General features: G+C 36.4%; 1 protein-coding gene across 2 annotated transcripts in view; it reads left to right on the top strand.

Moving 5' to 3' along the window:
- LOC115209074 (PCNA-interacting partner-like) overlaps positions 1-24,454 on the top strand; it is a 37,766-nt gene that overhangs the window by 1,117 nt on the left and 12,195 nt on the right. The window contains exons 1-8 of one of the 2 annotated variants that reach the window (XM_029777169.2): positions 2,540-2,580; positions 3,467-3,570; positions 6,421-6,605; positions 7,405-7,704; positions 9,314-9,502; positions 14,233-14,397; positions 16,050-16,204; positions 21,541-21,706. In XM_029777169.2, the coding sequence (XP_029633029.1) occupies positions 2,555-2,580; positions 3,467-3,570; positions 6,421-6,605; positions 7,405-7,704; positions 9,314-9,502; positions 14,233-14,397; positions 16,050-16,204; positions 21,541-21,706 (1,290 nt within the window). In that variant the 5' untranslated portion in view covers positions 2,540-2,554. Of the gene's footprint in view, positions 1-2,539; positions 2,581-3,466; positions 3,571-6,420; positions 6,606-7,404; positions 7,705-9,313; positions 9,503-14,232; positions 14,398-16,049; positions 16,205-21,540; positions 21,707-24,454 lie in introns of those variants that run through there. The other variant, XM_029777170.2, reaches the window with a different exon arrangement.

Raw genomic sequence — 24,454 nt, 5'->3', positions numbered from 1 at the left:
GAATTATAGACGAAGTCCTAAATACCCCACCCTCTCTCTATATATATACATATGTATGTATGTATCTATATATATATATATAGAGAGAGGGGGGGAGTTTGTAACTTTCCTAGTATTATGTGTATGGGACAAAGATATAAGTTGTGTTTTTGCAATTTCTTATGAGTAGGTATTGTTGCTTAACCCCGGTTTTTCATTCATTCTGTTAAGTACAACGAAGCAAACGGGGCATAAAATATATTAATGTATTTAGTTTATTAAGAAATTGTTTACTGTTGAGAATATGGCGCAATGAATCAGCTGTTTGAAATAGCAGGTCATAGCGAGTTAGTGACTGCGCGAGTGTCTACGTCGTTGTTTAATCTGCTAGAAATAGCAACCAAAATCTTTCTTAAATTGCACTTGTAACATCTGAAATAACATGTTTAATAATGTAGTCTGTGACATACTCCTTCGAGAGTTGTTACGGCTAGAGTGTACCCGAGCACTATACACAATTTCATCATTATTATTATTATTTACTTTATACGTAATGTAATGAGTTGTACGTAGTCTCCACTCTTCAGTCTGTTTGACTAAAGCACTTAACTACGACCATCCCATCTTTAATATATTTTTTCTCAGGGTTACATTATCCAATGTGTCCCTTTTAATGCTTTTGTTTTTTAGATAGGCGTGATTTGAAGAAAATTTAGCTGCTATTTCTAACAGGTTAAGCGACTGCTTTCATTGTCCCGATAGAATTCCTGGCTTTCTGTATGTTTGTCTTAACCGTCTTAATATCGAAGGAATATTCTGGGTGTTGAAAAGGCACTGTTGAGCGATGAGAGAATGTAATTATATTGGACTCCCTATATTATGTTAACTTTTACTCCATGTTTTTCATGCAGAAAGCATTCTTTTTTTTCATGTCATTAATTCAAATTGCCTAATGAGTGAATGTTTCCAGTCTGTGACTTGGTAAATATGAATAAAATTAGGCTGAGGATGCCAAAAACCATAACCTTTCATATTTGTCCCTCTACCTACCAAAGATCAGACTCCTTTTTACTGCATGTTCACATCCAATTTATAATCAATTTGAATTTCGGAGTGATGGGGAGCAGGAGGTGGAATTGGATACTAGAATTGCTGGTACTGGTACAATAATGCACCAGCTCCAACATTCGATCACCAGACGAGAGATTGGTATAAAAAAAATTTGCTTTTTTGTGGTCATAAATATTGGGTAATGACGTGGTTTGAATGTCGCAGGTAAGAGCTGCAAGACAGATTCTTTCAAACTGAGCCAACTAGCAGGGGCTCTAAGAATAGACCAAGGATGAACTGGCTGAATAATATCCATAGTCACAGTTGGCACTTGAGAATCCAGTTGGAAAGTCTGATGGTTGCTTTTGATAGGACCCTACAGAGGAGATGCCTGAGGATTCAACCCTTACAACCCTTCCATTAATAGCAGAGAAAATGAATTAAATTTTGGGGTTGTCTCCCTCACCTTTGATAAGTGTTATTAATTCCCGTGATCTTTTTCTTTTTTTTAATGAAGGTGCAGCTCATTCATGATATTATTACTTAACTATATGTTATGGATACAGAAGGCATCCTGAGAAAATTTCCCATGTCATAGTGGGTGATGATTTACCAGTTGGATGTTTTGTGTTTTCATACAATTCTGGTTTTGTACATGTTTGGTGGCTAACCTCTGTTCATCCCTAATCAAGTTGACCTATGGTAAAAGGCATTCTAGTCATGACCATCCAGACTTGTTCAAATATAATATATCTACAACTAGATTATCCAATGCTTTCTTTCAAGTAAGAAATTATGAGGAGATTTAGCTGCTATTTTTAACAGTTTGATTAACTGAGTGTCTGCATAGATAATCTCTCATTGGATTTCATGTATATTCTTATTAAGGACATTGTCCCATATGTGTGGGACATTCAGAAGTTGTAGTTTAATTCAGAAAAGGGAACTCAATCATTATGATGAATTCTTAACATCATCATCATCATTCTGAGGAACCTAGACCATATGATATGAGATACAAAAACTCTGTTTAAAGAGGAGGTTATTAGTTTAGTTGAAAACTTTTTACTCTTAATCATTGTGTACTCTCATGTTTTCCATAGTCTGTAAAGTCCCTTTATGGCCCTTGTCAACTCCGATTGAGCAAGCCTATGATCAGATGTATTCCAGTGATGACCATCCTAACTTTTTAGGAATATCTAGAACTGTGTTAGCTAATGTGTTCTTCTTTTTTCTAAAGGTCTCCTCTATTACAATGCAATTAATATTTAGGATGCTGTATTGAAGTATAAATTAGTCCCAGTACTTCACAATTACTTTATCAATAACAGAAGAGGAAAAGACAAGTAGACTTTGATGGAGGATTTGAACTCAGATCATAAAGGGCCATAACTAAATATTGCAAGGCATATAGGATATAATTTAAGAGATTTGGCTGCTATTTCTTGCAGGTTGAGCAACCACAAAGAGGCACTATAATTGGTTTGTGTGGTTAGAAGCTGGAAAGACAGCCAATGATGTGAAAATGTCCATCAGTATGCCAATAAATGTGTAAATATTTAAATTTTTCAAAATCAATCTCCATTGTTCTCCATTTTGCTTGCATGAAGGCATGGATGTAAAGCTTACAAGCTTTATATAGAAGACATCTGCATGATTCAGTAGTAGAATAACTAATAGTTTCTATTTCTGGCACTGCTGCAAACACTTACAGCCAAATTCCCTAGAAAAAAAATATCTCTATGCTCTTCCTTGAATATATTTAAAATTTACATTAACATATCTGTTATTAATGCTACACAGCTTAATGCTGCATGTTTGAACTATAACCATCACATCTTTTATTCAGATATACTATGGAGCCTTTCTCTTTTGAGGGTTTAGAACAGTGGTTCTCAACTGGGGACCATGTGGCCCTTGGAGGTCCATATATGATTTTGTTGTTAAAATTTTTCTGCAATAAATTGGTTATATTTTTACAATACACAAAATATTTTAACAATTTTTTAATACAATTCCTAATAATACTTAATTATAAAATTATATGGGTTTTTTAAAACATTGAATGGCTCGAAGAATGCAATAGAGTAAAATAGGAATTAAAGGGGTCCATAGGTAAAAATGGTTGCGAAACACTGGTTTAGAGTGTAATTTTTCTGTTATTCCTGGTAAATTGTGTTACTACATAAAAAATCTCTCTTTGCTATTTTGCTGTGTCTCTGAACAGGATCCAAATCAATTCAGTTAATGTTCATCTTATAGAGAGTAAATAATAGATTACTTTTCCTGGGAAATTAAACTATTAAACCAGTGCCATATCCTGAGAGGAAGGTTCAGATCTTTTCTGCTTAGCACAACTGAAAATGGAATTTGATACTGATTTGGGGCATGTTTCTAAATTATGAACTTTAACTTACATTTATTTCTCTTTGAACAGGATGACAGAACCAACAGTCTACCTATTCTCTGATTGGGAGATAGAAAACATTGAATCTATACTCACTGAGTTGGTTAAAGATATCACCTCTAATGGCAATAATGGTGAGTTTCAACACTTCATTTCATAACAATGTGTGTATGGTTGTTATTTGATCCAGCAAAAACTCATTGAGCAGACCAATGATGAAAGGATTTCCTGATGTAACCATCTTGTCTTTTTGTACAGGGACTATATTATCCCATGTATCCATTATTTTTAATATGATTTAAAGATCTGGCTGTTTTTCCTAACAAATCGAGCTTCTGCATAAAGACTTCTTCATTGGCTCATGTGTGCATGATTATGCTTACCTCACAGTTGATTGGTAGAATACTTAATCAGAAAAGTACTTTGCAGTATTTTTCTGGCTCTTTACATTCAGAGTTCAAATCCTGTCAGGGCCAGCACTACTTTTTGTCTTTTTGGAGGTCAATAAAATATAATAACCAATCTAGTACCAAGAACGATGCAGTCCACTAAGCCACTCTTCCTAAGCAATTATTTCTAACATAGCCATCATCAAAAACATCATTCTCATAAAATATTATCCCTTAATCCCAGTAATTGTGAATTATGGGCAAATTGAACCCACAAATTCAGTTTTGATCTACAATTCAAGATCTTTTTTCTTCAATTAAGAGACTGATAAAGATGCAAAATAATGTTACTTTCCCTCTCCAATTTTCCTCCATTGAATATGTGATTTGTGTTTTGGAAGACACAAATCACATATTCTATTCCTCTTTGATGCCCAAATCTCTCTCCCTCTTTGCTGTCTAGGTTACTCCCTATATACCAACCTTACTCAGAAAGATGTATGTGTTTGCACATATCTAGAATTCACTCTCTCCACCACTCACCTGGATAATCAGCAATAAAACATCCAGTTACTCAGGTTCAAAGTCTTTCCTCCTCACTCTTTTGGATTCATCTGTTGCTTCTACCATGTTCCAAACTGCTGACAACTGTTTGACTCTCTTTTGTTATGCTTCAAGGGTTTCTTTATCTATCTTTGAATTCACCATTCTTAGTGATTTCAATGTCCACAATTTCTTTCAGCCCTCATAATCTTCTCTTAGATGGTACTGATGCAAGAACTGATTTCTTTGCAATTCTGAACTATCTGCAACAACTAGTCATCTCTCATTTGCAGGTAATCCTGACTGAGACACAGATAACCTAAACATGTTTTATTTCTTTATAACCCAGACTTTACCATACTATAATCATCTCTGTAACTTCAGATCATGCAATCACTGCATAATCACAGCTATTCACCACACATCTACATTGTATGCAACATCCCAGTCTTCTGCACTCGGAAGCACTTCAAGTTTGATAAGTGGTCAGAATTTTCCACTTTTACATTAACTTTTCCAAGTAGTAACTATGATTCTCATTTAAACAGAAGACAAAACTGTTCTTTTAATGTTATTCCTTAATATCTTCCCCAAAAGACCAAAGCTTGTAACCCCAAATCCATGAGGTTTTTCATACATGGCTGGGCTGCAACAGTACAAGTGAAAATATTTCCCATAACACCTAGAAAAATTCATTCACTTCTCCTGATTGACTGTTATTTACTCAACAGTGCAAGATTACCATATATATATCAAAGTCATGTGCATTGTACAGCTTATAAGCTCTCCTGTCTCCCAAACTGCATCTGGTCAATTTGGTCCTTTCCCAAAAGGAATTCTGCCAACTTTACTGAATTTCCTTACCCCTTTGGGCAGCAAGAGAACTTGTATGCTGTGCAATGCATCAAGGTGTTTTATGAATGATAGTCTTGCATAAGTTGTTGTAGCAAATAAAGCTTCTACATTTATATTCAACTCCATAGAGCCAGATCTGGCAGGAACTTACTCTATGTTTCCTACCTGTGATCTCTCACTCAAGAGAAATTTAACATAAACAATGTTGTTACACATGACATGAACAAATCATTTGACTAAGTCTGGCATGAGAGTCTCCTAGCTAAAGATTTTGCCTTTGGGATTCATCTACTCTTGTCTCTTGAGTCAGATCCTTCCTGTTAGACAGGAAGTCTTTTACATGGAAGCAGCACAGGTGCTTTTTATGTGACACCAGCACCTGCAGTGTTGCCAAATAGCTTGCAAAACAAGAACGCTCAACTGGGAGAAGGAGTGGATCTGGTAGAAGTGGTCACACATGCTGGGCAAGAGGTTATAGTTTAATAGAGAGGCAGAGATAGCTATCTTACTACAGAGGTGATACTTGGTTACCCCAGTAAGACAAAGAAGGGGATGGAGGTAGGAGCAAGTTAGAGAGAAAGATAGACAGAGAGAGAGAGGGGGCCCACCCACAGGGAACAGTGGCATGGGAAGAATATGTAGTACAGAGAGGGTAAAGATGTTCCATGAGAGTGTAAAGGGAGATATTTAGAGATAGCAAGTGATAGTGAGAGGAATTGGAGTGAAGGGGTGGGTGGGGTGAGTATGGTAGATGTGTAAAGGTATTGCAAGTGTGTGGCTATGCATGTGAGGGAGAGTGGTGGAGGAGTTTTGCCAGAGGACAGAATTATCATAATAACTTTGCAGTGCTTTCGCCTGATCTATAAACCTGAAACACATTAATTTATAGGTATACTATACACAGAAAAAAGACGTGTGAAGATGTATGGAATACATAATATGGCATCTCATCACACTATTGTACTAAATATCAAGAAATACTGCTTTTGAAGCACAACTACTTGGCCATTCAATATATCATAGGACTTGGCTTATTCAGTTTTGAAGCTAAAGCATATTATTTGTTGTCTTTTTATCTCTGGAGATAGAGAAGGTAATTATAATGTCTATGTCAAGGAAAAGAATAAAGGTAAAGAGTTTTAAAAGCAATGCAGAGAAACCTTTTTTATTCTTTTTTTTTTTTTTGTCTTTTATCAGATTTTGTCATCATTGATGCCAAACACTGCCTTGAAGGAAATATTCCTGCTGCCACAACCCTCTCAAGTTATTTAATGGACACTTACCGAATGTTTGGTAATGCAAAGAATGCATGGATGACTGTTCTTAATGCTGATGATGAGCTGTGTGCCTTGCAGCTGTGCCTGGCTGACATGAATATGCAGGTAAGGTAACTTGTTGAGGGACAAGAACAAAAGCAAATGAATTAGAGCTAGAAGATTTTGTAATTTTTTTAATCATTATTTGCTGTATCCAAATTTCAGTGTTAATATTTTCTGTTCAAAAACCACTATGATCAACTTTGCCTCTCATTGCTTCAGTGTTGAAGAGGATGTGATCAAATCAATGGAGAGCAGTCAAAACAAGAGTATTTTAGGCTTATAAATATGGCAACTGATAATATCAGTCAATTTCATACAGAAATTTAATAAGTGCTCAAATCATTAGTAGATAAATAAATTATCATTAGTAATAATTTATACCATAATAATGATTTATTACATATGGACAAGACTAGAAATTTTGGAGGAAAGCTAATTATACTGACCCTAGTATTTGACTGGTACTTTAATTCATTGAACTTGAACTCTGAATGTAAAGAACTGGAATAAACAGTAATAGTACAAAGCTCTAATGACTCTGCCAATCCACCGCCATCAAATTTAGGCACCAGACCAGCAGTTTTACAGAGCAGGGGCAAGTCAATTTTTTTGAGCACAGTAAAGGAAGGAAAGACAAAACTGATCATTGCAGGATTTAAACTCAGAACAAATATTGCAATGCATTCCTGTCCAATGCTCCAGTGATTCTGCTAATCTAACTGCCTGAACAATATTAATGATTAAAAAATTAAGTAAAAATTCACATCATGCTTTACATGCCACTGTTTAATCTTGAGAGAAATTATAAATATTATCACTAAAGTCTGTCACGTATTTCTTTTCATTATTACATTTTTTTCAGACCACTGGGGACTTTGATGTTCCAGTTAGTGATGTATTAACTGCACTTCAGAATGTGCAGCAAAGAAAACTAGCTGCATTTGCTGAAGATGGCTTTCTGAGTGAAAATCCCGACTCTCTTGTATCCTCAGATGAGGATGTTTTCAGTAAATACCAACAATTTTTGAACACTTGTAACTATGTTGACTTTTATGACATCTTCAATTTCTACCAGAAATGTTCTAATACAAAGGATGCCCATTTAATATGCATGACTCAAAAGTCCTTCATCCTTTTGGGTTTACCTATTCATCTAGTTGAGGTAAGCTTACACAGCTACTTTCTTATTTAAAAATCTTTTTAATATATGTAGTTGACAGGGCCATTAGGGAAAAGAAACAGACATAGGATTGGAAGAACAGTGGTAGCAGGGAATTGTATCAAATTGCCAGAAGGGAAGCTAGGAGACAGGTTTACTTAGCCAGAGGAAAAGCAGATAAGAAAAAATTTGCCAATGTTCTGTGTTGTGAGGACCAAAGACTTGAAGTGTTTCATGTTGCAAGACAATGTGTGAGAGAGATTCATGATGTCATAGGAGAGAAATGTGTCCACATGGATGATGGCTCACTTGAATTTAATGAGGCTGCAAAGAGAGAGACCTGGAGATGCCACTATGAAAGGTTGCTAAATGAAGAGAATGATTGGGAGAGAGTCTGCTGAATGTTGACCCAACAGAGAAACCAGCTATCTGAATTGACAGTACTTTGGTAGATAAAGCAATTAAGAGTATGAAGACAGTGAAAGACCCCGGCCCATCAGGAATCACTGCAGAGATGTTTAAAATATATGGTGGTATCAGCTATAGTCACCCATATAGTCAATCAGGTGATATATGAAAGAGTCCTACCCAATGACTGGTGTAGCAGCACCGTAGTCAACTGCTACAAATGTAAAGGTGATGCATTAGATATGAATAATTACAGAGTTATCAAGTTCATAATGAAAGTCATGGAGAGGATCATAGCCCAACTAATTAGGGAGACAGTTAGTTTAGACAAGATAGAGTTGGGTTTGTGCAGGAGAAAAACACCCCTGATGCTATATTTCTGGTAAGACAGCTGCAGGAGAAATACCTAGCCAAAGATAAACCTCTGTACTTGGCTTTCATTGACATGGAAAAGGCCTTTGACAGGGTTCCCTGATCCCTTATCTGGTGATCAATATGAAAACTAGGGATAGACGAGTAGTTAGTGAAAACTGTACAAGCTACATACAGGAATGCTGTCAGTAAAATGAGGGTTAACAATGAGTATAGTGAAGAATTCGAGGTAGGGGTCCACCAAGGATCAGTCCTCAATCCACTCTTATTCATCATAGTCCTCCAGGCAATAACAAAGGAATTCAAGACAGATGCCCCTGGGAGCTTCTCTATGCTGATGACCTTGTTTTAATAGCTGAGTCACTATCAGTTTCAGGTGTGGAAGCAAGGTCTAGAACTGAAAGGTAGCAAAACTAAAGTCTTAATAAGTAGGAAGGCAGTCAAATCACAAATCCCTTCAGGTAGATGTGGGTTGATCCCAGTCTGTTTCTCCTTAAATTAGCTGTACATGTCATTCACCATTGTTTAAATTATGTATTTATATATGCATATATGTGTTTTGATAGTTTATTCCATTATCACTGAGCTTCTGAAAAGTAATTACAGGTGACTGTATGAGGCAATGTACCGCCACATTCAGGCTGTGGAACTGAACCCAAAACCATGTGGTCGGGAAACAAACTTCTTCTCCACACAGCCATGTGTGTGTGTGTGTGTGTGTGCAGATACACACACATGCATGCATGTATGCGTGCACATTTTAAGCATGATGTTTCATGCATATTTTCTCCCTCTATCTTATCTTTATTTCTATGTCATTTTCTCATTCCAGAAAGCCATGGTACAGTTTCTATGTTCCACAAGGAAAATCCTTCAGATTGTCAGTGAAAATTCCCTTATTGATGATTCTAAAGATGTGAAATTCCATTACAATCAAGTGACATCTGTGGCTGCTCTTTATGAGGACAAACTCCCAGTTAGAACCCCAAAAGCTGTGTCCAGTAAATTATCATCCACACATGTAATTAATAAAAGTTTATATTTTTCTCATCATAATTTTGCCTGTGCAGTAAATGATTGAATTAGTAGTGTGAGACAAAATACCTTGGAGTATTTATATATAATGAACTTATTGTATACAGTACTAGATGCACTACAGCTCATCAGAAAAAGTAACTGAAACTGCATGAACAGTACATAGAATATGCACAGGAAGTGAACAGTGGAAAAGTCTTTAAAAAAGAGAAAAAGGAAGAAGAAATGAGAGTGGGTGGGGGGCATCAGGTGTAGTTGGCAAATTTCAGGAGGCATGGAAGATATGAAGGATGTAGAGTCTCAACGGCTAACAGGTGATGCAGGTAGTTTATTCTATGGTTCAGCAATTTCTGAGCATGAAGAAATGTTTCCAAAAGTCATGGGTGTTGTATTGATTTTTTATTTTGTAAACATATCTATAAGTGTTAGATGTATGACTTTCAAAAAGATGCCTAAGATTGTTGTTGGAAAGATGGTTGATAATCTTGTGGGTGTCTACCAAGTCAGTTGCCAGATGCTGGTGCTTTCATGTGTCCATGCCCAGGGAAGCAAGATGTTCAAAGTATGGTAGATGCCCAACGGTGAATATTTGAACTGTTGATGTCTGGCAACTAACTTGGTAGACACCCACAAGATTATCTACCATCTTTCCAACAAAAACCTTAGGCACCATTTTGAATTCTAACACTTGTGGACATGCTTACAAAATCAAAATAACATACAGCACCCATGACTTTTGGAAACACTTTTTTTGTGTTCAGAATTGCTGAATCATGGAATAAACTACCTGCATCAGTTGTTAGTTCTCAGAACACTACATTCATAAACTTCCATGTTTCTTGAAATTCACCAATAGTACACCTGATGCCCAACCCACTTTTCTTTTATCCTTTAATGACTCCCTGTGCATTATTCAATGTATGTTCATGCACTTTTGGTTACTTTTACTGATGAGTTTTGGTGCACCTGAGCACCATATGCAATAAGTTTATTATTGTTATTACTTTTATATATGTAAGGCGCTGAGCTGGCAGAATCATTAACACACCAGGCAAAATGTTTAGCAGCATTTCATCCATCCTTATGTTCTGGGTTCAAATTCTGCCATGGTCAACTTTGCATTTCATCCTTTTGAGGCTGATAAATTAATTACTAGTTGAACAATGGGGTTGATGTGAACAACTTAGCCCCTCCCCCTAATTTGCTGGCCTTGTGCCAAAATTTGAAACCGTTGTTATTATCATTATTATTATTATACATGTAAGGCGACAAAGCTGGTCAAATCATTAGCATGCCAGACAAAATACTTAGCAGCATTTCATCCATCCTTATGTTCTGAGTTCAATTTCCACCGAGATTGACTTTGCATTTCATCTTTTCGGGGTCAATGAAATAAGTACCAGTTATGCACTGAGCTTGATGTAATCGACTAGCCCCCTCCCCCAAATTTCAGGCCTTGTGACTATAGGAGAAAGGATTGTTGTTATATATCTGGGTTCAGATCCTGTGAAGGTTCAACTTTGTGTTTCATCTATGGAGGAATGATAGATGTACCAGTAATATATTGAGATTCCATTTAACTGATAATCATTATCCCCTTCTAACATTATATAGCCATTGTACCTATGTAACAAAACTTTTAGTGTAAGTATTGTCCTCATTATTATTATATCATATAACAGTATATATTTAGTTAATTTCTAAACAATTTAGCAGCTGGAATTTCTAGAAAGTATCTGAAATTCAATTTTGGTACAATCAAAACCATGAAATTCCTTAGCCAGTTTAGATATCATCATTATCATTTGAGTTTGACAGTAACTGGCAAGCCAGAGAGCTTCTCCAGGCTCTATTGTCTGCTTTGGCATAGTTTCTACAGCTGGATGCCCTTCCTAACATTAACCACTTTACAGAATGTACTGGGTGCTTTTTATGCGCCCACTGGTGCTTGTTGCATGGCACCAACATGAGCAGGGTTGCCAAGTAACTTGCAAGACAAAAACCTTTTGGCTGGGAGAGGGAGTGGTACCGAGGAAAGTGGCTTTGTGCCAGGTGAGTTGCTCGAGATATAACAAAGGGATTGAGATAGGTGTCTTATTATGGAGGAAATACTTGGCTACCCCAGTAGGAAAAGAAAAGAGGAAAAGATGATAGAGAATCAGTGAGTAAGAGATATAGATGCATTGGAACCTACCCACAGGGAACAGATGTGGGAGATATAAGAGAGATAGAGAAATGTTTCATAAGAGTATGAGGGGAGATGATTTGGGATGGGGAAGAGGTGACTAGCAAGTGATGGTGAGAGAAATTGGAGTGGTTGTGGGAGGAGGGGTGCATGGAGAGTGTGTGGATAAGTTTGTGAAGGAGGGTGGAGGGATGTATCAGATGAGGAAAGAATGATGATTTTTTATGACTGATTTCTAATCTCCCCAAAGTTAACCTTATCATCACACTGGGGTCAATAAGGATAAGTCTTAGTCAAATACTCAGGTTATTTCAGTCAACTGTATCCTCAAATCCCAACTTCACATCTTATAGAGGAAGAACACATTTGTTGGTGATGTCCTTTATATACATGAATTAAAGGCAGTATAACTATGGCAGGAAATGAGCTTGATCAGGGTTGACCTAAGACTAAACAACAACAATGTAACATACTTTTAGATGTATATTTACTTTTGGCTCACATCTACCTGTATGCACACACACACACACACTCTTCTTTGCTCTCATTTGCTCATTAGTGTTCACTCTGACTCCAGAAACCTTTTTCTTCACTCATCTCAACTGCATACACTCACAAGTATTTTAAAAATTCTTACTCAGTTAAACTCCTTTACCCACACATACACACACATGCATTTAATTAATTTCCTCATACACTGCCAAGTTTATTTTCTTTCATTGCTATAAGGCACAAACATGACTCTATTAAGTTTACTTCCCAACCATGTTGCTTGGAATACTTTGGGCAAATGTCTTCTACACTAGCACCAAGCCAACCAAAGTATTGTGAATGAATTTGATAGACAGAACCTGAATGAAGCCTGCCATATGTGTGTGTATGTGTATATTTGTGTGTGTGTGTGTGTGTATATATATATATATATATCATCATCATCATTATCGTTTAATGTCCGCTTTTCGTGCTGGCATGGTTTGGATGGTTTGACTGAGGGCTGGCAAGCCAGAAGGCTGCACCAGGCTCCAATCTGATCTGGAAAAGTTTCTACAGCTGGATGCTCTTCTTAATGCCAACCACTCCAAGAGTGTAGTGAGTGCTTTTTACATGCTACTGACATGAGGGCCAATCAGCAGTACTGACATTGACCACACTTCAATGGTGCTTTTTATGTGTCACTGGCACAGGATCCAGTCATGCATGAGTGACAATCAGGTGGTACTGTCATCGATCACAACAACTTCACTTGCCTTGTTGGGTCTTCTCAAGCACAGCATATTGCCAAAGGTCTCAGTCACTTGTCATCGCCTCTTTGAGGACAAACATTCAAGGGTCAGACTTCACCACCTTATCCCAGGTCTTCCTAGGTCTGCCTCTTCCACAGCTTCCCTCTACTGCTAGGGTGTAAAACTTTTTCACACAGCTGTCCTCATCCATATGCAGCACATGACCATACCAGCACAGTCGTCTCTCTTGCACACCACGTCTGATGCTTCTTATATGCAACTTCTCTCAGAGTGCTTACACTCTGTCGTGTATGTACACTGACATTACACATCCAGCGAGGCATACTAGCTTCATTCCTTGCAAGCTTACACATGTCTTCAGTAGTCACAGCCCATGTTTTACTGCCATGTAGCATGGTTGTTCACACACATGCATCATACAGTCTATCTTTTACTCTGAGCAAGAAGCCCTTTGTCACCAGCAGAGGTAGAAGCTTTTTGAACTTTGCCCAGGCTATTCTTATTCTAGTAGTTACACTCTCAGAGTATCCATCCCTGCTACTGACTTAGTCAGCTATCAACTACTTGAAGTTTTTCCCCTGGAATGTGACGGAAGCTGTTTTCTGTACATTTCAGTGTTTATTGCCCCTGAGCATTTGCCACAAACAAAATCTATCTTCCCAGTTAGCCTCCCTTTGATATTGCTGTACCTCTTATGTGTCCATAGCTTACACTGGGTACATCTTATAGAGTTTCTACCTATGATTTCTCTACAGATTGAGCAGGGTCATCTACCTGAAGGGATTTGTTATTTGACTGCCTTCCTACTTATTAAAACTTCGGTTTTTGCTAGATTGTCTCAAAGGTCCTTTGATTCTAGACTTTGCTTCCACACCTGAAACTTCTCTAGTTCTGATAGTGACTCAACTATTAGAGCAAGGTCATCAGCATAGAGGAGCTCCCAGGGGAATCCTGTCTTGAATTCCTCCGTTATTGCCTATGATGAATAAGAGGGGGATGAGGACTGATCCTTGGTGGACCCCTACCATTCTATGTGTGTGTGGATGTATATATATATAATGAAAAGGGTAAGGGTTGGCAACAGGAAGGGGATTCAGTCAACAGGACATAAAAATGATGATGATACAAGGTCTTCTACTTAAATGCTTGAACACTAGCCTTTCCTCGTGGTCCTGAATCATACACACAAACTCTCACTAATGCACACATACACACATCAGACATCTCCCATATCTCTGCTAAGTATGAAAATTCTAATAGTTTTCTCTTTCTCTCTTCATTTACTAGAGGTATATTTACCAGGTATTTTATTCCTACCTTGATCTCTTGGTCAATTCCCGCAGCCAGATAAGTCTGGCCCGTGTCCTTAATGTTCCTGACCGAGGACTTGACCATCAGGCTTTTACTGACCTCAAACGTGAAGCCAAGAAAAGTGGATTGCCTATGTATCAGGTAAACTAACTTATTGTTTCATCTCCTTGTATATCTGTCTGTCTGAAATCAAACATAGGTTGTAACTAACGGTCACAAATATAATTGCCCCAAAGGGTAAACAACTTAAAAAATAGGAATTTGTTGAAATGTTTGAAGAAAACTAAGGGCTCAAACAAATTTATACACACATACATAATTAGGTACATAAAGCGGTGAAGAAGGGATTCACTATTGTAATTAGGTAGTATTTGGACACACCTAACAGCTAAATTAGAATTACAAAAGATTGACAATTTAAAACAAGGTAAATTTGATAATATTTTATATAACAAAAGTATAGATACAGAATTTAATAGTTCTTTTTTGTGTTAAGTTGTAAAGCAGCCCACTCTGTTTAGTTTCATCTTGCAGAAAAGGACATTTCAATTGATTGTCTGCTAAGAACTTTCTTTTATTGTGTTGGCATTCTTGGCACAGTCTCTTGAGGCCATTGATTTATTATTATTATTGTTGTTGTTATTATTATTATTATTAGTAGTAGTAGTAGTAGTAGTAGTGGTAGTAATGGAAATTAGCCAAATTCAGAGGAATATCCTTCTGGCAAACATTTTCCTTTCTCCCAAAAGATGGTCATGTTGCTTTTGGGCAATTTGGTATGTAGTAAAAAAGCATTCACAATATTCAATTACTATGTACCAAAATGGTTTTGCCGCTACTAATAACCTGGTCTACCAACCTTGTAATAGCATGTCATTTGATTAATCTGATTTACACCAACCATGTCACTGTTGTAAGCAACATTTATTTATAAATGTTGTCTCCATTTTCATCCGCATTTGGTTGAGAACAAGTGAATGGAAAATTGATTTACTTGTGTCTCTTTATACAGGCACAAAAAAAAATTTCATTTCTACTTCTGGATTTTCCCAACACTTTTTCATTTTGCTTTTTTATATCCAATGACATTGTATTTGTACTCCATGTAGAATATATTTATGTTGCCACAACTTGTGATTCTTCCACAAATTTAAGAGAACTGAAGAACTGGTCACAAAATAAAATACATCCTTATTTATGATATGGAAGCATTAATTTTCAGAGAATATTATATCTGACTTTGTTTCCCATTGTAGTGGCAATGTTCAAATTACAAACCTTTTTTTCATTTGATGTCCTATTTATGGGATATAAATGCTTACTGGTATTTATATACTATAAATAGCCAAAAATAGTACAGAATAGAAGGAATTCTTTTGTTTTGGTTGGGTAATGGGTAGAGGGGGGGGCTTTATTTTCAAATAAAGAACTATAATGTTCCTCATCTAAATGTAATGCAGATATCCATTACTCCAAGTACACAAAGTTATAGAAAAGTTTATGATGTGGAAAAAATTGCCAAAAAATTTGTAGAACACAAATTTTGCATTATACAATGTCAGGCAATATTCATTGAAATCATGAATTAGCACTAATGTAGTAATTATGTCGATATTCTCATTTAAATATGAATAGGTAATTACAGGTTGTCTCAGGACTGTCGAAAATTTCAAGCTGCTTTGAACAGGTTGATAATGAAAGGGTTAAACTACTATTGTTCTTCCTTTTAACATCACTATAATTGCTTCCTGTTATTCCAATCAATATTGTTTACTTGTTTCTTTTCTACATAGCAAGCTGTTTCGTTTATAATGAAGCTGAGACTTGGAGGTAAGGGCTATGCTCCTGACTCAACCAGCCATCTAAGAATGCATGTGAAGGGTTTGTCACAGTTTATCGACCTCCTGCATAAACTACAAACTGTTATTGAAGAGGACCAAAATGTCAGGTAGTATCTGAAACTACTTTTGATTTTAGTCTTTCTTCATTACTTGTAGTTCAATAAATATAGCTACACTGATAAATACTTTGGTTGTTGATAGGATGTGCTGTTAAAATAAGGAACAGACATATGAATTAAGCTGTTTCAGCCATGACCATCCATCTTTTAATCTGCCAACATCATTCTATAACCGTTTTGTCCCATGTCACCTTTTATTTAAAATGGTTGGGTTGGATTTGAGAGAGAGTTGGCTGATATTTCTAGCAGATCTTGTGAACATATAGAAGCTTTTTTGTTGAGTCAAAATAAGATGGGCTAGTAGTGATGATATTGACTAAAATACAAAAGTCATGAGTATTGTCATCCTATGACTAATATAGGATAACTTTGTTGAGTCAAAGGAATTGACTTGAGAATATATCAGTTATTTTACCAGAGGTTTGAAAATCTGAGTAGGACTTGTTGTTTGTGAACTCAGAACTGAGGAATGGAGTTAAGTACTGTTTAGTGTGGCATGTGTAAAAGATTCAAGCGAGGTCGTTGCCAGTGCCGCCTGACTGGCCCTGTGCCGGTGGCACGTAAAAGCACCCACTAAACTCTCGGAGTGGTTGGCATTAGGAAGGGCATTCAGCTGTAGAAACTCTGCCAGATCAAGATTGAAGCCTGGTGCAGCCATCTGGTTCGCCAGCCCTCAGTCATACATCCAACCCATGCTAGCATGGAAAACGGATGTTAAACGATGATGATGATACTTCACTCACTTCAACAGTCATCATAATAAACCAACAGAAGAGCCTCTATGTGATCATTCATTATTCTAAAAGTAACAACTATATCTTTCTTAAATCATACTTTACCGTTTTAAAAAGGGAAAGACGCACTAAACAGTGTAATCCTAGACACTATCTTAAAAAGAAGGCAGGATGCTTACACCTGAATCATATTTAAAAATAGTTCTGCTGTATCAGGGCTGACCTAGAATTAAACAAGAACAGTAGTAATTGCTCATATTAAGGCAATACTACAAATTTGCTGGGGTAGGTACATTTGATTAACACAACTCCAGTATAAACCTGGTTTTATTCTATAAACTCTGAGGCAAAAAGTAACTTTTACCTTCACTGGATTGGAACTCAAAGTTGGAAGATGAAATTTATAGCTACTAGGTACTGAGTACAATTGTATTACCTCCCTCAGCCCCTCCAACACACACTCACACACTTCCACCATCTTAGTAACAGTAACTTTGGCACCAAGAAGTGTTTGTTTAATTTAGTATTTACTTTGACTCTGAAATGATGAAAGGCAAGGTGGAACTTGGAACATAATTAAATACTACAACATATGTCTATACTATTTCTATAATACAAAGTACTGTATCCATCATATAAGTTATTGTGCCCACTGTCTTGCATGGTATTGTGTCCCAGTTGCACTAAGTCTTTAATACATAGTGTGTCCACTGTGGTACTGGTTTTTTCATAAAGATACTGTATGCAATGTTCTGTTGATTCTGTCACACATCTCCCTTAATGAATGATTGGCATTTTTTGTGGGTTTATAGTGAATTTAGGATAGAATTGAAGGGGATATACCTAAACAAGTACAAAGCATTTTATTGAAAATTCTACCAATTTCAAGATTCAAGGCTCTCAATAATGATAATAGTTTATGATTTAGACCCAAAGCCAATAAATATGAGGAGAGGGTTTTAGATGATTTGGTACTTGGCTGGTGCTATATTTTATTAGGCAAAATTGGGAAAAGGCAAAATTGATTTTGCTAAGATTTGAACTCAGAATGCAAAGAGCCAGAACAAATACCACAAAGCATTTTTGTCAATGCTCTAATGATTCTGCTAGCTCACATTAATTCATATGCTATGGAGAAAAGGTATATTCTATTGTGGTGGGGTTCAATAAAATGAAGTATCAGCTAAAATAATGGGGTTGATTTAGTATTACTAAAAGTCATGTGAATGTAATTATGACTTTGGAAGGATAAATTTGAACTCGGAGCATAAAGAGATTTAACTAAATAACACCTAAGGAGGATCAGGTGTGGTGTGCAAGAGAGACAGCTGTGTTGGTATGGTCATGTTACATATGGATGAGGACAGCTGTGTAAAGAAGTGCCGATCTCTAACTGTGGAAGGAACTTGTAAAAGAGGTAGACCCAGGAAGAAATGGGATGAGATGATGGAGCACAACCTTCGAATGTTGGGCCTTACTGAGGCAATGACGAGTGACTTAAGACCTTTGGAGATATGCTGTGTTTGAAAAGACCCAGCAAGCTAAGTAAGATCATAGCTATGGCCTATGCCAATGTCACATAACCAGCCCATTTAAGAGTTTCCTTCAATCATTGGGCAATATGTTGTGCTTGAGAAGACCTATTGAGTCAAATAAAATCACTGTAGTGGTCGATGTCAGTGTCGCCGGACTGGTTCCTGTGCCGGTAGCATGTTAAAAGCACCATTCAAGTACTGTTAAAGCGTGGTCGATGCTAGTAGCGCCTGACTGGTCCTTGTGCTGGTGGAATGTAAAGAGCACCCATTACACTCTCGAAGTGGTTAATATTAGGAATGGCATCCAGCTGTAGAAACCTTGCCAGATTAAAGCATGGAAAGCAGACGTTAAACAATGATGAGGAATACAAGATGTTTTGTCTGGCTTACTCTATGCGATCCCTTGATCATTACCTTTATAATGATTTCTAATGCTGACACAATGTCACAAATATTGTAGATAACATACTATAAAATCAGGCCCAGTACAAACTTGATATTATTTTATTGACTCCTGAAGAATGAGAGGCATATGTATGGCCACATCGTTTAAAACTTTGTTTTAAAAGTATGTTGTTTAAGGTTCAATCCCACTGAGTGGCCCTTTGAGGAAATGCTTGTATAAGTCATTGTTAGAAGAAGAATGTCATATCCTGTTATCAGAACCTCTGTGATTGGTGGTAGGAAGTTACTATCAGAATGGAGACCTAACCTGAATACTTACAACAGAATGAACTCTGTTAAAGACATTCTTAAGCCAGTTTATGTTGAAAAACCAGGGTAGCCTCTTCAATGAGCTTCCATGCATATTTCTGTTGCAATACACTGCTTTTGTTTTAGTTAATTTTGAAAGTAATAAATTTTAGTAAAATTACTTTGTCATTATTAAGCTGATATTTGGAACATAAATTGAAATTTTGATGGAAGGTTTTTCATTTTCTCACTTTAAAAATGGAAGTTTGTATCAGAGCCAGGAGCAATTTCAAGCAGATTGGTATCAAAAAGATTAGGTTAGCAACAGTTTTTGGTAGAATTTAATATATGATGTGTTTTGGTAGTCCTTACAGAATTAAAGGAACTTAATTTATATACTTGAGGTCAACTTCACTTTTCATCCCTCCAAGGTACTAGTGAAGTGTTGGGGTCAACTTGACAAACCCTCTCCTCTCCCCACAAATTTCTAGCCTTCAGCCTGTATTGCAAACAAATACTAATCAGTAAAGCATTAAATAAAATACCTTGTGGTATTTAGGTATGTCTTTTTACATTCTGAGTTTAAATCCTGTTAAGTCCAACTGTGCTTTTCATCTTTTCAGAGACAATGAAATAAAGTTCCAGTTTAATGAACAAACACTCTTCCTTCATAATTGCTAGCCTCCTGCCTTAACCCTTTAACATTCATATTATTCTGTCAAATTTAATGCTTGTTTATTCGCATTATTTTGAAATAATCATACATTATCTTGTTGCTTGGAGATTTTAATGATATGATTGCTTATTTTTAAAATGATGTTGTAGGGTAGGTGTGAGAGGCCAGATATGGCCAGTTTGAGCATAAAACAGAATATTTGGGTTTGATATAGCCAGTTTATTTACTAATAAATTAAAAACAATTATTAAGGGTTTGTGGATTGCCACAACTAGTTTTTGCCTGTGAACCCCTTTGATTTCCATTTTACTCTACTGGACCCTAATAAATATTTGATGGTTAAAAAAGTACCCATTATATTTTTATAATTCAATATTATTAGAAATTGTATTTAAAAAATTGTTAAAATGTTTTGTGTATTGTAGAGATATAACCACTTTATTGCAGATAAATTTTAACAGCAAAATCTTATGTGGAACCCAGTTGAGAACCATTACTATAAAGCAGCAGTCAAAATGCCATGTGGTATTAAGTTACAGTGTTTTACACTTTAAGTTTAAATCCATCAAGGTCAGTTTTGACCTTTCGTTCTACCAAAGTCAGTAAAATACCAGTCAAGTATTGAGATTGACTTCAACTAATATCCTCCTCCTGATTGCAACACAATGGACTCTGTTAAATACATCCATACTGCAAACTATCCTGTCAGGTTCTTTACCAATTCTGCCATCTACTATTCTCAATAATAACAAGAACAACAGCTTACACATAGATGTTAGGCCTTTAATGGGAATGAAATGAAGTAATTTGTCCTTTTCACTCTTGCTAGAGATGGAGGAAGATGTGCTTGTAGTTTTTGAAACCCCTCCAAGATCTGTGACACTGATGCTATTAATGTTCCTTGCATAATATACAGATGTAGTATACATATCTAAGAAACACACATGTGTAACAGTAAATTAGGTGGTTATAGCCAGTTGTAATTGATGAGTAATAATGGTTCAGAAGTTGGCAATTGTAATGGATGTTGATGTGGCAGAAGTGCAAGATGAAAGAAGAACAGTGATTGAAGTTGTAAACAAACATTTATTTACCCTTACTTTGTATAAAGCCAAAACCACAACAGGTTAGTATGATAAATTCGTAAAGCATTCGAAGTAAAGATAGACATCGTAGATTTTTCCCTGTATACTTTGTGTTTGTGTACTTGCCATTGTGAAGTAGTAAACTACAGATAGAGATAGAGTAATGTTGTAGAGAAAAGAAAGTGAGCTTGTGAAAGTTAGAGAGTTGAGTGAAGTTGTCTCTCATAGTCGCTGATTGTAGCTTTGTCTCAAGTGGCTGTCTGCTTGAGGCCATCTCTAGTTGGTCTCTGTTCACTAACTGATTTTGCCTTACCAAATTCTAGTATTTATAACCATGCACAACCAGTCAGAAGGAGAGACATATTGTTGAGAACAATAGATTTCGTTGGGGGTACCTGTTATCTCAATTCTAACTTTACATGGCCTGGAAGTGGTTAGAAGGGTCAAGTGGTAAGCCATGTGTTCATTTTAATGCTGTCAAGTCAATGTTTCTCTGTGAGAAAAGTGCTGTTGCAAAGTTAAGGGAAATTGGCAGATTCAGGTTCGAATTTACTTTATGCCTAAATGAAGTCCACTATACGTGTTATTTGTTTTGCTACAGATCAGCCTGTCAAAGAGTAATTAATATTATCAAGAACACAATTTTGAAAAGTAAAGAGAGTTTATCTAAAAAACCAGCTCTAGAGACAGCTGCTGAACAACTTCAATCTGATATAAGTGCTGTGGTAGATATTCTGGAGAAGACTACATTGGAGAGCCCATGCAAGGTTTGTCTTTCGTATTTATCTCCCTTTAAGCTAGTACATTAATTCACCTGTAAGATTTCATGCATTGAGCATTACTCAAAAATTAAAATGGAAAAAACTATTAAGCCCAGTTTAATATTCAAATTTTTTTTCCAGAAACTATGGGAACCAACTTTGTATATATTCTTGTTTCTTTCGCCTTCCCCAGAGAAAATGTATCATTGTTATAACTTGATAAAGTGTTACAGAACAAATTACTATGCATACATAAATATATGTCATTGAAAAAAAAGAGAGAATTGGTTAAAATTAAATTATTTCCTGGTGTTGCATACATGATAAATGACAAGCGGGATAGAGAATATGTAACATGAAGAACACTAAGAAACTGAATTAGGATGATTAATTTGCTTTCCAGATTACTTTTGCTTCCTTAACATGATAAATCATTTTGTCCTTTGAGTCTATCCATTCTCACCTCGGTCGTCTACGAGTTTCTCTGACATTAAACTAGCATTGGGATTAACTGGCTATGGGATTAAGTTCACTTCAGTACCATGGGCAAGTGTCTTCTACCATAGCCATAATATTTGGTTGTTAGAAACTGCTGAACTCCATTGCACATATGTGAATGAATGATCGGAAAATTATATTAACATCTGTGAAAAAAATTATAAACTCTTACCATTGTAAATGCATTAAACTAGTGATTAGCCAGTTAGAAACTTTAAGTATGGAAAAGCAGGCACTAAAATGATGACAAAACAAATTTACCATTCACTGTGACTATCTCTATCTTTCTCCCTAATTCTCTCCCACCTTCTCCTTTCTTGTCCTACAGGAATAGCCAAGTATCTCCTCTATTGTAAGACAACTATCTCTATCCCTCTATCATACTCTAACCTCTTGCCTGGCACACAGCCACTTTCCTCAGCTTCCTCTTTCAACTTATTTTGCAAGTTACTTGGCAACCCTGCCGGTGCCTTGTAATAAAAAAAATATGTGCCAGTGCCAAATAAAAAGCATCCAGTACACTTTGTAAAATGGTTGGCATTTGGAAGGGCATCCAGCCCTAGAGACCATGCCAAAACAGACGACTGGAGCCCTGTGCAGCTCTCTGGCTTGCCAGCTCTAGTCAAACTGTCCAACTCATACCAACATAGGAAACAGACGTTAAATGAAGATGATAGTGTGTCAGCCTCTTTTGAAAGGCTATATTTTTCCACAATTAGAATAAAATTTGGTTCTACAAATCAATGAACTACTGGTTAACTTTACAGTGATATCACTGCTTGAAATAATCAAGATCAAAGTCACTGATGTGGCCGATGACAGTACCGCCTGATTGTGGAATGTTAAAAGCACATCCAAGCGTGCTCATTACCAGGGTCACAGATTGGCTCCCGTACTGGTGACACATGAAAAGCACCATTCGAGCATGTTCGTTACCAGAGTCGCCTTACTAGCATGTGAAAAGCAACATTCAAGCATGGTCATTGCCAGTGCCACCGGACTGGCTCCTGTGCAGATAGCACATAAAAACACCTTTTGAACATTGGTTGTTGTCAGACCACCTGACTGGCCCTTGTGCCGGTGGCACATAAAAGCACTCACTACACTCTTGGAGTGGTTGGCGTTAGGAATGGCATCCAGCTGTAGAAACTTTGCCAGATCAGATTGAGCCTGGTGCAGCCTCTGGCTCACCAGACCTCATTCAAACTGTCCATCCCATGTCAGCCTGGAAAGCAGACATTAAATGATGATGATGACCACCAGGTGCTACTTACAACTAGATGAATTGGACATCACTGCTGATTGTCTGGTGCTCATTTATTATTCATTTTCCTCTTTGCTTTTGATATATTATTTCATTTATCCATACTTTGACTCCAATGATCCTGGATATTTTCATGATTATTCAAATATATCCAGTTTTTAACAATTCAGACATTTCCTCAATTTGATTATATTATTTTACTGATGTTAATCACTGGACTTTATGTAGAAAGGCATTACCTCCTCAACCATAGACAATTCTGTTAAGTACATTTTATCAAGCTTTGCAAGATGAAATACAAATTTTCTGGTGAGTTTCAAAATTAAAATGTAAAGCATTGTCATCATTACTCAAGCAATCCTGCTATCTACCACCGACCATCAATTGTATGTGTGTTTGCATGTGGGTGTATCTATAACTAGTATATTCTATATTCTTCCACCAGTTGCTGTCATTGAACTATCTTTATGCTGGGGCACCACTTTCAGAGGTATAAGTGTTTATATTAATCACAGCACTTATAGATATTTTTAATTCTTCAGCAGAATGAAAGGCTAAGTCAACCCGGACAGGTTTTATCTCAGAGTATGAAGAGATATAATCACATATTGTGCCAAATACTTTATTGATTTTATTAGAATCATCAAAACTAATTGAAACATTGCTTTAATTTGATACAACTCAAAACAAATCTTCAATTGCTGTCAATTTTACCTTCTTGAATTATATGTTGTCTGTAGAGGTTTTAAAATCTGAATGAAGAACTCCCAGGTTGATCTAATCACTCTATAGTTACTATGTAAAACACAAATTCTGAAACAGTTTGAACTATCAACTGGCGTGGATAAACCCATATTATTGAGGCTACTTCTGACATGGTATTTTTACTGTCATAAATATATTACAATCAATATCTCTCCTTTTTTTAGAATTAACTTTTTTGTATTCTTAATTTTTATCATCAGTATTTATCAACTATCATACTTGTACAG

This window comes from Octopus sinensis, linkage group LG3, assembly GCF_006345805.1.
Source record: "Octopus sinensis linkage group LG3, ASM634580v1, whole genome shotgun sequence".
Taxonomy (NCBI): Eukaryota; Metazoa; Mollusca; class Cephalopoda; order Octopoda; family Octopodidae; genus Octopus; species Octopus sinensis.
This window is presented reverse-complemented; position numbering and strand designations above follow the sequence as displayed.